This window comes from Pongo pygmaeus, chromosome 13, assembly GCF_028885625.2.
Source record: "Pongo pygmaeus isolate AG05252 chromosome 13, NHGRI_mPonPyg2-v2.0_pri, whole genome shotgun sequence".
Taxonomy (NCBI): domain Eukaryota; kingdom Metazoa; phylum Chordata; class Mammalia; order Primates; family Hominidae; genus Pongo; species Pongo pygmaeus.
The window spans coordinates 83420634-83438165 of NC_072386.2; the positions used below are offsets into that span (position 1 = coordinate 83420634).

Sequence of the window (17532 nt, forward strand, 5' to 3'; positions counted from 1 at the left end):
CGCCTTTGTGTGCGCGCCGCGGCGCTGCAGCCCCCTCCCCGCGCGCCCCTTCCGCGCCCCGGGCCCTGGTCCTTTGTGGAGCCGCCGCCGGGCCAGTGACTTCCTCCCACCCCCGGGCTTCCCTATCCCCTTTACAGCTGCCTCCGGGACAGCCTAGCAGGACCCTCCCGGGCCAGGGCTGGGCAGGGCGCGAGATCCCTCTGCCGGCCTCCGGGGCCCTCAGGGACACCCTAGCAGGTCCTTTCTCCCAGGGTTCCAGGGACACCACAGGCCCGTCCCTCTCCGCAGCCTGGGGCTGAGCAGGACACGGACCCCTCCTCCTCAACCCGAGCCTCTGGTCCCATCGGCAGCCCCCCTTTCCCAGGGCCCCCAGAGACGGCCCCCCCAGGCTCTCTCCGCGGCCGGGGCTGGGCAGGGCGCGGGCTCGGGGCGGCGCTGTCTCATCCCGCGGCCTGGGCAGGTGCGGCAGGGCCGGCGCTCACGCGGGCCTGTGTGTCCTTGGCCCACAGAGATGGACAGCGATGGCGGCCGCCGAGACGCCCCCGGCACGCTGATGGAGCCCGGGCGCGGCGCGGGGCCCGCGGGCATGGCGGAGCCTCGGGCGAAGGCGGCGCGGCCGGGGCCCCAGCGCTTCCTGCGGCGCAGCGTGGTAGAGTCGGACCAGGAGGAGCCGCCGGGCTTGGAGGCAGCCGAGGCGCCGGGCCCGCAGCCCCCGCAGCCCCTGCAGCGCCGGGTGCTTCTGCTCTGCAAGACGCGCCGCCTCATCGCGGAGCGCGCCCGCGGACGCCCAGCCGCCCCCGCGCCCGCAGCGCCGGTAGCGCAGCCGGGAGCCCCCGGAACCCCCGCGGACGCCGGCCCCGAGCCCGTGGGCGCGCAGGAGCCCGGCCCGGACCCCATCGCAGCCGCTGTCGAAACCGCGCCTGCCCCCGACGGCGGCCCCAGGGAGGAGGCGGCGGCGACCGTGAGGAAGGAGGATGAGGGGGCGGCCGAGGCGAAGCCTGAGCCCGGGCGCACACGCCGGGACGAGCCCGAAGAGGAGGAGGACGACGAAGACGACCTCAAGGCCGTGGCCACCTCTCTGGACGGCCGCTTCCTCAAGTTCGACATCGAGCTGGGCCGCGGTTCCTTCAAGACGGTCTACAAGGGGCTGGACACGGAGACCTGGGTGGAGGTGGCCTGGTGTGAGCTGCAGGTGAGGGTGCCCCAGCCCACAGGGGGCTTTCCGCAGGGTCTGTCGGCGAGTGCGTCCTTGGGCCCGTCCTTGCTCCTGTGCCTGGCCTCAAGAAGCCCTGGGGGCGGCGGGGCTCCATGTGTGTCACCCTGTGTGTGGGTGGCCGGCAGGATGCGTACCAGGTGTGCGGACGGCATGTGGGGCCCGGCTGTGTCCGTGCGCAGGTTGCGGTTTGTGAGTCAGCTGGTGGCGAGGGCAGGCCTCTGTTGTGCGTTTGGTGTAAGTGTGCACGCTGTGGGCGTAGAGAGGGCCCTGGAGAGTGGGCCTCGGAGGCTGTGTCTCTTAGGCTGCTGCTTCTCCGGCCCTGATGACCTACTTTAATGACCCAGGGAATCTGGACTGTTGTGTCTTTGCAAAACAGTGTGGAGGCTTCAAGGCCCGCTGTGTGCAGTCAGAGTGTTTTGGGGGCTCTGAGCTGCCCATAAATTAGTACTTTCCTGTGTCCAGCAAGCTGTGGCTGCCCCAGCAGGGATACCTGCAGAGACTTCTTCTGACCCAGGGGCCTGTGACCCAGAGGTGGTGCCTGGTAGAGCTCTGGGGCCAGCTGGGCAAGGCCTGGAAGTGTGGTTAGTCGCCTCTGCTGCTCTGAGAGCTCCATTTGTTCACAAAATGGACGTGTGAGAGGTCTTAAAACCGAGTCATGCAGAATGCGGGTGGGGGTTTTTCTTGGCTGCAGAGGCTCTGGGCATGCATTTTTCATAATCCTGCCATCACCGTGGTGTCAGCCCCAGCCCTGCAAGATTATATAAACAGCCACCCTAGCTGTCCTGGGCCAGCCTTGGAAGCAGAGGCCATGCCTGTCCAGGGTGTGTTTACAGGCCTCCCTCCTTGGAGGTGGGCAGCTGTCAGGCATGAGCCAGTCTGGGAGAGTGCCGGCTGGAGGTGTAAGTGTGCTCTATTGGCCTGTAAAGTTAGCTGGCTGTCCAGTCCAGGCCTGAAACGGGGCTGGGGCAAGCTGGGGTAAGCTGTGTTCTAGGGCCGCTGGCCACACTGCAGGACTCTTGCATTTTTGGCTCAGAAATGGGATTCAATTGCTATATCCTCCGGCCCCGACAGGGTGGCCTGCGTGTGTGTGCAAGCCTGGATAATTCGGTGGGTGTCGACCTGTCGTCAGCCTTTCTCCCAAGACAAAGAGCTCCAGAGACCTGCCTCTCCACCACCCCTTGGTTCTGCCTTGGAGATGTGGCTTTTCAAGTTAGGGGTCAGTGGCATTGTGTGAGGTCCTTAGGAGGGACTGAACAGCTCCCCTCCCTCATGGTCCTGTAGGTTCCGATGGTACAGGAAAGACAGTGGGTGGGGCAGGGGGCTGTGATCTGGGGGTCCTAGGGTGCGCTGGGCATTCCTGCTGCAAGGGAAAGCAGAGAGAAGAGAGGGCCTGAAAGGGGAGATGACTCTTGATTTTGGCGAGCAGTCTTCCTGCTCTTGCCCTTCCGACCCGAGCACCCTCAGGTGCTGCCTCCCAGGGCTGCCTCTGCAGGGTGGTGGATGGAACAGGGGTGCTGCAGTAGGCTGGATTTGAGTTAGACCTCGGCAGCCAGAGCCTGCTGATCTGGCTGAGGCATCGCAGGCGCATGTGACTCTTGGAGCTTGTTAGTTCCCATTCCCTTTAAGGAAAGGCAGGTGGTTCTTTCTCTGGGTCTGTCCCCTGCAGGCATGGGGTGGAGCCTGGCCTCTGTCCAGGGGTCTCTTGCTCCTTGACTCTAGATGGGAACAGCAACCTAGAGGTGCTTCTGGTCTATGTGCTTCTTATCTATATGTTGATGTTCCTTGCCAGGATGTTACTGGTGCCCCAAACTGGTGGTTTCCCCGCATCTCCCCCAAAAGAAGTACCTCCAACATTTGTCCCTAGTCGATGTGTGTCATTTGGGATCAGCTCCCTCTGTGCTGATCTGAGAGGGTTTTCCATGAGAGGGAGTCTGGGCCCGCTTAGAATAGCCCCCTTTGCTGAGAACTTGGTGTGTGTTGGGGCTGTGCTGGAAGTCTCCTCATCACAAACTGTGAAGACTGAGGGGAACAACCCCCAAGGTCAGCAGTGAGGAGATGGCAGGGTATTGTGGGATCAGGGGAGGAGGGCCTCTGCCTGTGTGTAGAGTGGTGTAGGCTGACTTTGTGCAGAGCTGTTGGAAGGACTGATGGGGCTGCCTGTGTGATGTCCTGGGTATGGGCCAGGGGCTGGTGGGCGTGTGGAACGGAAGAGGGTGGGGTGTAGGGCTGCAGGGAGATGAGGGGCTGTGGGAGGGGCGTTGGACTCTGCGAGGGGAGTGTGCTCCTGGGTGGGATGTGGGGTCAGGTCTCACTGAGCAGGGAAGGGTGACAGGTGGGCGCTCCTTCTCTAGGTGTTTTGGATTTGTGTCGGGAGGGGCTGTCTTAGTCCACAGTGTGGAGATGCCATCCTGCACATGACCCCTAGCATTCTGGGCATGGGGAGGGTTCCTGGGAGTCATGCTTTACACAGTGGAGGGAGGGTCTAGGGGGATGTTGCCTTCAGCCAGGAGCCCTTCTTGGAATTGCTCTTGGCCTCTATCCCTTTCTTCCCCTACTCCTGCAGCACCTGCAGTCTGTCCAGGTGCTTGGGCTCTGTTCCCCTTCCTGCCCTCCACAGGCTGGGGGGCCTCCCTGGAGAACTGAGAGGCGCCAGTGGGGCTCACTTGTGTTTTTCAGGGTTCCCTGCCAGATGAGAGAAACGCCTTCATGTGGACCTAGTAAGCCTGGCTTAGAGGACATCTGATTTCCTTTGATAAATTAGCATTGAAAGAACTCTGTAGAGAGGGTAATATTTATTTATCTCACATCGAAGGGCAGTGAGGTGTTTCACCTTCTGAATTCTCCAGATGTGCAAAGCTGGAACCTGCACTGTTTTTTGTGGGGGAAGCCATTTTAAAATACCTCCCTGTCATTCTTCTCTTGAATAAACTTTTATTCTTGGCAGCAGAACACATTACAGTAACAAAGAAGGAAGTAAAACACCAGAATCCCACCGCCTTCCTCCTTGCCCACATGTCCTGTGTTCCTGTGGTCATCTTTGGCCAGCCCTGGTACCCCCACAGACCCCTGTACTGTCAGACAGGGTGCGGGGTAGCCTAGGGCTCCGTGTCGGCTCTGGGAGCGTCTGCTACTGCCATAGCTGGCCCAGCTGCCCTGGGGATGCTGATCTGGGTCACTGGCCTGACCTTCTACAAGACCCTCCTCTAGGGGGTGGTGAGGCCACAGTACAGCAACGGGGAGGTGCCTGGTGTGGTGCTGTGGCCACCCCTTGTTCTGCCACCTTCTGTTGGGTCAGCACAATCTTGTTCCCTCCTCCTTTTGGTGTTGAGCTTTTGTGACTTCCTCGCCCTTCTTGGCTACCCAGGTTGCTGGACCAACACTGTTCCATGTGGCTCAGGGCTCCCGCTCTCACTTGCTGCCACCTTTGAGCTGGCCATAGGTCCCCAGGTTGAGAAAACATAGCCAACTCAGACCCAGGGAGGCAGCCTGTTTGCCTTTCCCGGACCTTCCTGTTTCTGCTGTGTCTCCCTTGGGGACCTGGAGTAAGCTTGGTTTTCACCCCCTTTAACAACACTGACGCCTCCCTGTCAGCATCTCCCTACTTTAGGGGACACAGGATCTTAGGATCTCAGTGCCACTGCCTCTGAGCTGCTGTGGCAGGGCTGGAACCTGAGTTTCCCAAGATGGTGCTGGGGCCTGCACCCAGCATGGGGGTCTTTCTACTTCATGGAGACGTGTATTCCTTGATCCTCAGCTCAGAGCACTTGCTGGGCCCTGGGAGAACGGTGGAGTCCTAAAGAGGACTAAGGGTGGGGGTGCTGCTTCTAGTTCCAGAAAGTTACAAAGTAGGTCTTGCTGCTGCTTGGTGCTGCCCAGAGGGGGCAGGGCTCAAGGAACGATGTGTCCTGCCCCAGCCGGGTGTCTCAGTGTCCTGTCCATCTTCCTGGGTCTGGGAGTGGATGATGCTGGTGGAGACTCGCTGAGTATGGCCTGTGCCAAGTGGGTGGTCCCCCCACCATCCTCCAAGGACAGCCCAGCCACCCGACAGCCTCTCTCCCAGCCTCTGGCAGCTCCGCCAGTGCCAGTGCTGAGCTGGCCCGTCGTCCCCTGCAGGTGGGATCCTTATCACCTTTCTAGGCAGGCGCTCTGCAATGTCATGGGCCACGCAGCCTCAGGCCAGGGTTTGGGGGACTGGAGAGCCTGCGTGCTTTGCTCCGATGGCCTCTCGTTGGAGGCCTGGCTGCCAGTCTCACCTGCTTTTAGCCCTGACCCAACTGACATGGGGAGAAGAGGAGACGAGGGGGCGAGCCAGTGCCGGGCACAGAGGAGGCGCATGGCACTCACTCACTGGGGCAAGACAATCAGAAGGCTTGACCCGATTTGGCTGGTGGTCACCCCTTTTAAAAATTCTCTGAAGTGCTTAATTTTATTGGGAGAGTTGTAATTTGAAATCAGTTGGATGCCAGCACTGAATTTGTTTTCCTGGGTGAGATGTTTTCTGCACCATGCTGACCGTGGTTTTGGTTTAGTTGGCAAAAAAGGCTGGCGCTAGCTGCCTGAAAGGCCTGTGCAGACGGACTTTCCCTCCCTCCCACTGGGGCAGAAATGTGGGTGCCAAGCTCTCGGTGCTTCTGCCCCCCGAGTGGTGGTGGCGAGGTGTGTGTCAGCAGCGATGACAGACAGCAGCCTGTGTAGGTCACCATCATGGGGGACACATTGAGGCTCAGGCACCACAGCTTGTTTTCTGCTAGAAGCAGGTGCTCCTGTGGCTCAGTGGTGCCTTGTGGGCGCCTGGCTGAGCTGAATCAGGACCAGGCCACCATGGGACTCAAGCGTACCTGTGCTGCTTTCTGAGCCCCAGAGGGAGGACCCCAGCACTGGCTCAGATGTGTGGAGGGCCAGCCCCCACATGCCATTTGCCATTGCAAATGATTTGATTTTCCATTGCCAAAGCTGGTGTTTTCTCATTCCTCGTCAGCATGTTAGGAGGTCTGCCAGGGCAGCTGGACACGCCCTCCCGCAGCAGAAACATCCTGCCTTTGCATTTGTGTCCACAGGCCCTGCGGAGCAGGGATGTGGCCGGGGCAGCTGAGGGTCAGTGTTCTTATTTTTCCTCACATTAAACGTGGACGCAAATGTCCACACGTGCCCTGGCTGCTTCACGGGTCACCCACGTCTCCAGGCTTGATCTTGGGCCCTCCTCTAGGCAGCTGCTTTTCCAGAGGATACAACAGACCCAGGTGACCTAGAGGTGGCCACTGGGACACCAGACAGACCCAGATGGGGACAGCCTATAGACCAGCTTACAGCAAGGAAGACAAAGGGGCCGGGACACATCAGGGCTGGAAGAAGCCAAGGAGGTGCAAGATGGGGCCTGTGCTGGAGATCCCCGCGGAGGACTGGATTGGATTGGACTGCAAGGACCTAGACTTGGTGGCAGTGCCATGACTGTGTCAGGCTCTGGGAAGCAAGTGGCCACCAAGTCCAGGACAAGCTCCAGGTCAGCGGGAGGATCTCGTGGGCCCTGAGAGTTGCATGCCCCCACCCTGCCCTGTCATTTCTGGGGACAGCTGGGGGCTTACTCTGAGGTCGCGTAAAGCTTTGTTGATGGACAGCTAGCATCAAGAGTAGGGGAGGGAGTGGATGTTCCTGAAGGTTCCAGAGGCCTGTACCTGGGTCTTAACAGTGCAGGCTTGTGTGTATGTTGACTCAGTGAGCATTTGTTGACCGTGTGTCCTGGTTCTAGACCTGGGGCTACCATAGTTAGCAGGACAGGTCACCGCCCTGGGAGACAGAGCCTGTGAGACCTGGAAATGTATTGGGCAGGTTGGGGAGTTCTGAGCGAGGCTGGAGGAGGGGCGGAAGTGGAGTGAGGTTTTGACAGGATCTCTCTGGCCACCTTGGGGACAGTTGGGGATGAGGGTAGAGCCAGGGGACCAGTAGGGAGGTGACTGCCACTGTCTAGGTGAGAGATTACAGGGCTGGTACTGGGTGGGATAGAGGCGGGGAGGGGAGAAGCATCAGATTCTGGGTGCATTTAAAGGTGGAGAGCACAGGATTTACATCAGATCTGAAGGCAGAGAAGGTAGGAATCGTCCAGGCATGGTGACTCATGCCTGTAATCCCAGCACTTAGTTTGAGACGGGTGGATCACTTGAGATCAAGAGTTCGAAACCAGCCTGGCCAACATGGTGAAACCCCGTCTCTAATAAAAATACAAAAAAATTACCCAAGTATGGTGGTGGGCACCTGTAATCCCAGCTACTTGGGGGGGCTGAGGCAGGAGAATCGCTTGAACCCAGGAGACAGGTTGCAGTGAGCTGAGATCGTGCCACTGTCCTCCAGCCTGGCGACAGAGCAAGACTCCGTCTCAAAAAAAAAAAAAAAAGGCCGGGCATGGTGGCTCATGCCTGTAATCCCAGCACTTTGGGAGGCCGAGGTGGGCGGATCACGAGGTCAAGAGATTGAGGCCATCCTGGCCAACATGGTGAAACCCCATCTGTACTAAAAATACAAAAATTAGCTGGGCGTGGTGGCAGGCACCTGTAGTCCCAGCTACTCGGGAGGCTGAGGCAGGAGAATCGCTTGAACCTGGGAGGCGGAGGTTGAGTGAGCCGAGATCGCGCCACTGCACTCCAGCCTGGCGACAGAGCGAGACTCCGTCTCAAGAAAAAAAAAAAAAAAAGAGAAGGTAGGAATCATGGTGGCAAGCAGCTTTGGGCCTGGCAGGATGTGGCTGCTGTCCTCTGAGGGGGAGGGGGAAATGTGGATTTAGGGGAAGGGCAGGCCTTGGCTTGGGACATGCTTAATCTGAGTGCTTTGTAGGTGGCCAAGGGTGGTCCTCGGGTGGAGTGGGATCTCCCAGGCTGATCCTGACTTGGGAGCCTGGGTAGGCACCCCAGGAGCGCAGGGCTCCTCACCCTGCCCAGAGGGGCTGCCCAGGACAGGAGGGTGCTCCAGGATGCCAGAACTGTTTCAAAACATGATTCATACAATGGGCAGCAGATTCCGAGTTTTAGGTGCTAAGACAAAATTGGGAACTGTGCTGCACCTTAAAGACAACTGTCCCTTCCCTTGGGAGTTACCCTTCTTCCCACCCCTGGGCCCTGCTGGCCACCATGAATCCACGGTCTGGGTGGAGCTGGCCAGTGGTCCTGGGCTGGCTGGACTTGCCCCTCACCTTCCAGGACAGCTGGGAGCTGCAGCCCTTCTATGCCCATAGTCATCTTGTAGGTGTCTCTCAGGGCCTGTGGCTTGGGTCTGGCTTCAGGCTGCAGCTGGAAGACACCCAAGGTGATGGCACGGAGCTTTAGGTCACCTCATTGATGGAGAAGAACTTGACCTGGCCCAGCAGAGGTTTGGGCCGTGTGTCTGGGTCTCCCTTGTGGTCTGCCCTGGCTGTGCAGCCGTGATGGGGCATCAGCATCTGCCTGCTGTGGTGGGAAGGGGGGTTTGGGAGCCTCAAAGCCAGGAAGGACGTCGCCCCAAAGGTCCCGGCCGCCCTGCCCTGGTGCACACAAAATACCCCAGGGGTAGGAGGGCCCTGCCATGTTCCCAGTGTGTGGCCATGGGAGGGTGCCTGTTTCTGTGAGCCTCGGTTTACCCTTATGTGCAGTGTGGATGGTGTTAGCTGCCCTTCATGGCTGGGGGCACTATTGAGAGAAATGTGTTTCACCTGAGCACACAGGGGCCTCAGGTCAACCTCTTTTCTCCCCTCTTGCTCCCCCTGCAAAATAAACAGTTGTCTCCAGCAGAGATGTGGAGAGCAAGCCGAGCCAGCAGGTGGAGGCTGGTTCCCGAGGCTGCCTGTGTCTCCGCCCAGGAGCTGTGGGCACCCGTGCCACTGTTGCCTTAGTGCTTGAGCTGTAGATAAGGAAAAGGGTGTGAACGGCAGCAGCTGGGATTTTTGAAAAGCAAGCTAGGATCTGCCTCTGACCATAGACAATTCAGGGCTGTGTTTTGGGGAATCCCAGCTGGGAGGAGAGGCCTGAGCGGGGACGCTGGAGGTTGGCAACCTGAACACTGTCTGCAAGTTTTCCTGCTTCTGAGAGTTTTCACTTCCAATTCTCTTCCCTGGAGCATTGAATTCTAAGCATTTCCCAGAATACTTGATTACGACTTCTAATTTAAATTGGCTCTCATTAAATTATATTAACATTTTTTAAAAAGAACGAAAGAAAAGTGGTCAAGGCGGTGCAGTATTGGTAAAAGAACAGATGAGTTGATCAATGGAATAGAATAGCAAGCCCGGAAATAGACCCTCATGAATAAAGTCAACTGATCTCTGACAAAGGAGCAAAGGCAGTAAAATAGAGACAAGATCATCTTTTCAACAAATGGCGCTGGAACAACTGCACATCCACATGCAGATAAATGATTCCAGATGCAGACCTTACACCTCTCACAAAAAATAAAATTGGCCATATGCCTAAATGTAAAATCCAAAATTATAAACCTGGCTTTGGCAGTGACTTTAGATATAACACCAAAGGCACAGTCCTTGAAAGAAAATAATGGTAAGCTGGACTTGATTAAAATTAAATGCTTTTGTTCTGTGAAAGACACTGTCAAGAGAATGAGAAGACAGGCCACAGCTGGGGAGAAAATATTTGCAAATGACCCATCTGCTTAAGGACTGTTATCCAAAATATACAAAGAACTCTTAAAACTCAACAATAAGAAAACAATCAGCTAAAAAAAATAGGCCAAAGAGCTTAACAGATACCTCACCAAGGAAGACACACAGATGGCAAATAAGCATATGAAAAGATGTTGCCCATCATAAGTCGTCAGGGAATTGCAAATTAAAACAATGAGCTCCCACTGCACACCTACTAGAATGGTCAAAATCTAGAACACTAACACCAAATACTGGTGAGGATGTGGAGTGACAGGAACTCTTATTCATTACTGGTAGGATTGCAAAACGGTACAGCTATTTTGGAAGGTCTTTTGGTAGTTTCTTATAAAACTAAACACACTCTTACTATGCTATCCGGCAACTGCGTTCCTTGGTATTTACCCAAAGGAGTTAAAAACTTAGGTCCACACAAAAACCTGCACACGGATGTTTATAGCAGCTTTATTCATAATTGCCAGAACTTGGAAGCAACCCAGATGTCCTTCAGCAGGTGAATGGATAAACAAACAGTGGCACATCCAGACAATGCAATCTTATTTAGTGCTAAAAGAAATGAGCTATGAAGACATGAAAACACAGAGAGGAACCAGAAATGAACGTTTAAGTGAAATAAGCCAATCTGAGAAGGCTGCATATTGTAGAATTCCAACTAGATGACATTCTGGAAAAGGCGAGAAACCATGAAGACAGAAAAAAAAAAAAAAAAGATCAGTGGTTGCCAGGGATTAGAGGAAGGGAGGGATGAAGAGGCAGATTTGTGGGACAGTGAGACTATTTTGTATGATACTTTACTGGTGAATACATGTCATTATACATTTGTCAAAACCCATAGCATGTACAGAACCCAGAGTGAACCCAAGTGTAAATGCTGGATTTTAGTTAATCATCAATATTGGTTCATCAGTTATAACAAGTGTACCACACTAATGCGAGATGTTAATAATAGGGGAGCCTGTGTGTGGGTGTGAGGGAGTGTATGGGAACTCTACTTTTTGCTCAATTTTCCCATAAATCTAGAATGTCTCTAAAAATAGTTGATTAATTTTAAAAATGCAACAGCTACATTAAAGATGTTTGCAGAAATGGGCCAGGCACGGTGGCTTACGCCTGTAATCCCAGCACTTTGGGAGGCTGAGGCAGGTGGATCACCTGAGGTCAGGAGTTTGAGACCAGCCTGGCCAACATGGCGAAACCCTGTCTCTACTAAAAATACAAAAATTAGCTGGGGGTGGTGGCGGGCGCCTGTAATCCCAGCTACTTGGGAGGCTGAGGCATTAGAATTGCTTGAACCCAGGAGATGGAGGTTGCAGTGAGCCAAGATTGCGCCACTGCACTCCAGCCTGGGCGACAGAGTAAGACTTTGTCTCAAAAAAAGAAAAAAAAAAAAAGATGTTGCTGAAAAAAATATCACCCATAATCCAACCAAGTGAACACAACTGCTTTTATTTTTGAATAGGACCTTCTAGGTCTTGTTTACACATGTATATCATTTAAAAATACAGCTGCAGTTCAGGGTGTCATGACTTCTAGAATCTGTCTCTGGAGTGTCTTTAAAGCTATTGTTTTGCAAGAGGCCATGGTTCTGAGGTTTGTTCCTGGTCTTGGTGCTATTTTGAACCCTTTGTTGAGGGTGGCTGCAGAAGGGGTGCTGTCACTAGATGTGTTTGGGGAGTGGTGGGTCAGACAGGCGTTGCTGTTGAGGAACTTCTCAGAGCCTTTACGATGCCCACTGTGTTGTGAAGCTCTTGAAGAGTGCGAGGGGGAAGGTGTTGGGCCGCCTCTTTTTTTTCTTTCATTTTACAGTTATCTTATAAGCCAGGACTGGCTCTGGGGAGGGGCGTAACAGGCTGACTGTTAGTGGAGGGTCACGGGCTCCCTCTGGTATTCCCTCTCCCCAGTCCGCCCCTCACCCCTGCTTTCTGGGCACTGTGTGTGCTTGCTCTCCAGTGGGGGAGATGGGACAATTCTCAGCTGTGAGCCGACTGTGGGAAGCAATGCTGACCTTTGATCCTACTCAGAATCTGGAATCTGGAGATGGCCATGTGACAGCCCTGGAGGTGGCTCAGCAACATCAGCTGGGACATGGGTACCCCTGAGTACTTTCTCTCTGTTTCTTCTGTCCTCATTCATGTTGGCATTTTGTCCCTAGTCTTGCTTGGTCTCATGGTTACAGTAGGGCTGCCATAGCTCCAGGCATCACAGCCATATTTGATGGTGAGAAACAAATGGGTGATTAGGTGGGGGCCAAGCAGCCAAAAGGTCCATTTCTCAAGTGGCTTTGTTCATATTTTAATCCATAAAGAGAAATATTTACCAGGGATTCTCTGGTCTCCTTGGTTAGCATGGGTTTGTGTGGCCAACTGTAACTGTGCGTGTATCTGGGAAAGGCTTGATTGGTGTAACAGGTTATGATCTGTTCTCTGGGGCTGGGCATAGTGAGTTTCTGGGTTTCTGTTGGTCAGGAGGGGTGGTGGGCTGTGGGTGGAGCGTGCCTGCTGTGTCTGTCTTGGTTACCTTGTCCCTCCAAGACCGTCAGTGTCTGTGTGTGCTAGAGCCCTCCTCTGCCTGGGCCTGCAGAGAACAGCACAGCACACATGCCCACTGCATCTGCAGGCTCCTCCCTGTCCACAGCTCCCCCTTGTCCACAGCTCCCACACCCAGGCGTCTGTGGGCCCTGATGATTTTCCTTCCCTCCTGTGTGGCCACCCCAGCTCCCTACCCTCTGCGCCAACCCTGGCAAAGCTTTCTCCTCTCTGCCAACAATCCAGCTTTCATTTACCCCCAACATTTTATTTTGGAAAACTGGAAAAACCAACAGAGAAGTTGAAGTTACCAGTTGTTAGTGTTTACCACTGTCCTGTATATCTGTGTCTGTGATTTCCTGACCCATTTGCAGTTCACCCCTGAGTACTTCAGCCTGTGTCTCTTGATAGGAACGAGGATGCTCCCACATCACCTCCACCCCCTGCCGTGCTCCAGGCACTCCAGGGTAGGACCTGAGGCACTCAGTGAGGTCTCAGATGGGTAGACTGCACTTCCTAGGGAAGGGATCCGGGAGCCAGTCAAGGATCACGTGTTGTGTCTGGTTGTCACATCAATTTCAATCCAGAACAGTCCCTCCGCCTTTTATTATTACTGTTCTTAAATCTGTCAGCATTGTCTTTTGAAGGTTTAGGGCCAGTGGTCTTGCATGGAGACTCCATCTGGATCTGTGTGGTGTTTCTTTTTTTTCTTGAGGGAGTCTTGCTCTGTCTCCTAGGCTGGAGTGCAGTGGTGTGATCTCGGCTCACTGGAACCCTCTTGGGTTCAAGCGATTCTCCTGCCTCAGCCTCCCGAGTAGCTGGGATTTATAGGTGTACACCAACGTGCCCAGCTAAGTTTTGTATTTTTAGTAGAGACGGGGTTTTACCATCTTGCCCAAGTTGGTCTCGAACTCCTGACCTCAGGTGATCTGCCTGCCTCGGCCTCCCAAAGTGCTGGGATTATAGGCATGAGCCACTGCCCGGCCCTGTGTGGTGTTTCTGTACGATCGTGTGAGGTTGTGCATTCCTGGCTCGGGTGCTGCATGTGCAGGTCAGACCCTGCTAGGCTGTCCCTGTGGGGGACCTAGAGGAAGTCAGAGTGCTGTTATTAAGAAATGACCATGCTCACGTCAGTGGGGCACCACTGTATACTCTAGAGGCATATCGGCTCCCTGGGAGGGAGGTGCTGTGATTCCCCCCTCAGTAAAGTTTCCCAGTTTACTAAGGAGGAAACTGAGGTACAGGAAAATACAAGATGTTGTCCTGTACACTCAGGCAGCCAGGGGCTGAGTGGGGACCTGCACAGCCTAAGGGGTTGTGGTGCAGCTTGAGGAGGGTGGACTGCAGGCTCCGGTGGTTCTGGGCCTCAGGATCGCCCAGCTTCCTCCTCCCTTTAGGTGTCTGAGGCACCCGAGCTGGAACTGCCCCGCCTCTGAGTTAGGTTGAGTGGTTGATGCTACCAGGACTTGCTGTCAGCCTTGAGAGAGCTGAGTGGCTGCAGTTTCCTCAGGCAGGCGGGGCTTGCTGGCAGTAGGAGGCTGATGGGGACCCACCTGTTGCCCATCCAGCTGCTTTGGGTGGGGCCCCTCCTCAGGCCTCACAGGGAGCCCTGCTTACCCCGGTAGGGTGTAGGGGCAGGGCTGTGTTTTTCCTCCCATCTGCCAGCCCTGGACCAGCTCTGTTGAGTTGGGGGAGGGTGCCCGGGCATTGGGTTTCATGGGGATGGGGGGGATGGCCACTGTGGAGGGGATGCTTCCTAGGGAAGATGACATGATGGACATGGAAGCCTGACAGAGGAGGAGCTGTCCACAGCCTCCATCCTCTGATGTGGCAGTTTTCACTTTGGTATATGCCCTTCTTAGCTCGTTTTTTATACTCTTGGGCATTTTTGCTAAGTCATGATCATAGTATCTGCGCTGATATGTACAGTGACAGTGAATAGCCCAGACTGCCTCTGGGCCCCCACTCCCTGCCCTGCTCTGGCCCTGCTGCCCCCCTGCCCAGCCCTGCCCTCTTGCCCCATTGTCCTTCTACCCCTGCCCTTGCTGCCCAAGACCTGCAGTTGAGCTGGGCAGCTTTTGTGCAGTCTCGAGCTCAGGGCCTCCTCGGGTGTGAGTCAGGCCTGGGTCAGACCCACTTGTCATCCTCTCGCTGGCTCGGTTCGGGGTGGGTGGAGGCCTGCTCAGTCCCAGCCTGGCCCCCTCCAGCTGGACCCAGGTTCCCACATACCCTGCATGCCTCCATGCTGTCCCCTGTGACTGGAGGTCCTTGTGTGGGCCTGAGATGTGTGGGCAAGTCCTCTTGCCCTCTGCGGGGTGCGGCTTCTCAGCCTGGCTGTGCTGGGGTCACACAGGCCTCCCAGAAGGAAGATGACCGATGCCTGGGGTCTGAGTGGGCCACCTCTCTCCCATTCTGGTGGCACCAGGACTGAGCCGAGATGCTTGCCCCTGATTTTCTTGTTTTCAGGCTTCCCCCAATGTCAAGGACAGTCCTGGGCTCTGGACCTCGTGACCTCCTACCGTAGCCCTGCCCAGGTTGGTGACTCTAGGCTACCCTCCTCCACCTGGTGGCGGCTGGGCTTGGTGTCAGGTGGTGGGAGATGCCCTAGGCCTCCTATCTGGCCCTGTCCTGTGTCTTCAAGTTAGGCAACCATCTTCCTGGGTCAGCCAGCTGCGAGGCTGTTGACATCTGCCCAGACAGGTCTCTTGGAATTTCTTGTCTTTAATTAAGAGGTTCGAGCAGCGTAGTGAATTTGTGTTTTGGAAGAAGCATTGAGAACACAAAGCTGTGGGCCGGGTGCAATGGCTCAAGCCTGTAATCCCAACACTTTGGGAGGCTGAGGCGGGTGGATCACAAGGTCAGGAGATTGAGACCATCCTGGCTAACTCGGTGAAACCCCGTCTCTACTAAAAATACAAAAAAATTAGCTGGGCGTGGTGGCGGGTGCCTGTATTCCCAGCTACTTGGGCAGCTGAGGCAGGAGAATGGCGTGAACCTGGGAGGCAGAGCTTGCAGTGAGCCGAGATCGTGCCACTGCACTCCAGCCTGGGCGACAGAGCAAGACTCCATCTCAAAAAAAAAAAAAAAAAAAAAAGAAAACACAAAGCTGTGGAGAAGAGCTAGGAGGGGCAGCGGTTGGGCAGGTCTTATGTGTGTCCAGGGCAGCCCCAGCCTGGTGCTCCATGCCCTCAAGGAGGGCGAGTGGCAGGCCATGCTGAGCAGGCGCTGCGTGGGGATGCTGCCTGGCTTAGTCTCAGCCTCCCCTGCCCTAGGCCCCACCTGGGAGTGCACACCATGGGGGGTTGCAGGAGTTAAGGTGCTGAGGGGTGGGGAAGGTCCATCGAGTGGAATTTTGGCCCTGACACCCCTGGGGACATGGATGGCTTATGGGGGGCCTCCTTGAGGCCTGGCCTTGCTCTGGCCCCTTGAGTGAGAGGTCCAGGGCAGGTTTGTCTGATGGGCTATCCAGCCTGTGTCTGTCACTGCAGCAGGTCCTGGGTCAGCTGGATATGGCTGGGTGATCTTTACAGGAGGGAGACCCAAGGCTGTCTGTGTCTGCCCAGGGGAGGGCACGTTTATGCACGTTCCCTCGAGAGCCAGCGGTGGTGGGAGAGCCACAGTGTTGGGGAGCCCAGTTGTTGGCTGGACAATGATGGCCTATTGTCCCCTTCAGCCTCTCGGCAATTCGACGCCTACCCTGGGCTGCCAGTGCCCAGTTCCTCAGCCTGTCAGTCTCTCTGGTGCCCTTGGCTTGGTGTGGTTGGACGCAGTGAACTGGGCACCCTTGTTTGCGGCTGAGCTTGGGGAAAACTGAGCCCAGAGGATGCCGGAGCACGGCCCTGCTGCTCTTGGTACCTCTTGGGCCTCTGGATTGGGTGGCTTAGAGGTGAGACGGCCACATGGGCTCAGGGTGTGATGGTTGCAGGTGGGCTCTGTACAGATGGCCACCTGCACCATGTGTAAAAAGAGGGTTAAAAGGGAGGCATGAAAGCGAATAAACTTGGCTAGGCGCATTTATGAGAAGGATGAAATAGGGTTAGCTGGGGGAAAAGGGCAAAAACCTTTAAAACAGCTAGAAACAAATGAAACAGAAGAAGATGAAAAAATACATGGAAATAGATTTTAAGATAGAAAGGGACCGATGATATTTTTTAAAGGTAAAGGAAAATAAAATGCTAACAGCAAGGGGCCTTTCTTTTACTGGGATGGATTTTTAGGGACAGTTAGTGTGCATGCAGCCCCTCCCCAGTGAGGACCTAGGCGTCCCCTCCCAGCAGAGGGTCCCGGTACCACCGATCCTTTCCATCTTGTGGCTGTACTCTGCCTGCTTTAGGGTCCTGCTTGGGATGAGTCTGTGCGGCCCTGGCTCTTAACACCCCCTCTGTGTGGCCGAGTGCATTTCACTGTCTGCTTATCTCTCGCCATCTGCGGACGCTGGGGCTGTCTGGGCTGAGACTGTTCCTAGCAAGGCTGCCCAGCATTCACACTGGGCTGGAGGAGCAGGGGGAGTGGGGACGGGTCCAGGTGGGCTGCTGACCCCAGCCTTCATGGCTTGAGGCCCCTGTGTGCCTTCCTGGGTGGGGTGCTCACACTGCATGCTCTTGGCAGCCCGGGAGGTGGAACGTGGAGAACACATGCCTGGCCACGAGGCTCATTCTTCCTGCTGTAGAGCTTGTGGGAGCAGGGCTGGGGTGTCAGCCCGGCCTGGCCTATTGCTAGCCCTGGGCACTGTGTGCAGAAAACTAGTACCTAAGCCCCAGGTGGGATGTGTCTGAGGACTATGGACAGGTCCTGGCCTGCAGGAGGCCCTCCGTTCCCTTCCCTGCCCAGGGCTACATGCTGGACCATGTGCCTCCCAAGTGCCCAGGACCTGCATCTCCCCTGTGTCCTGAGAAAGAGCCCTTTTGGCTCATATCTGGCCTGTCTGAAATGGCCTGTCAGCCTCTGTAAATATTTGATGAAGGCAATGATAAAAAGACAAAGGCATGCTCTGTTCCCTGAGGGGAGCGAGATGGTGACATTGGAACGTTCCAGCCCTGCCGGCCGCTTCCTGAACTGTTTATGGATGGGTTTCAGGCAGGCCCTTTGTGCCCGCACTCCCACTCACTGCAGGCCAAAGTGGAGCCCCTTGGGGCCTGGCAAGGCTAAGCAGA

General features: G+C 55.6%; 1 protein-coding gene across 36 annotated transcripts in view; it reads left to right on the top strand.

Moving 5' to 3' along the window:
• WNK2 (WNK lysine deficient protein kinase 2) overlaps positions 1-17532 on the top strand; it is a 141848-nt gene that overhangs the window by 280 nt on the left and 124036 nt on the right. For all 36 annotated transcript variants that reach the window (XM_054500444.2, XM_054500448.2, XM_054500453.2 and 33 more), the window contains exon 2: positions 510-1192. In XM_054500444.2, the coding sequence (XP_054356419.1) occupies positions 512-1192 (681 nt within the window). In that variant the 5' untranslated portion in view covers positions 510-511. The remainder of the gene's footprint in view (positions 1-509; positions 1193-17532) is intronic.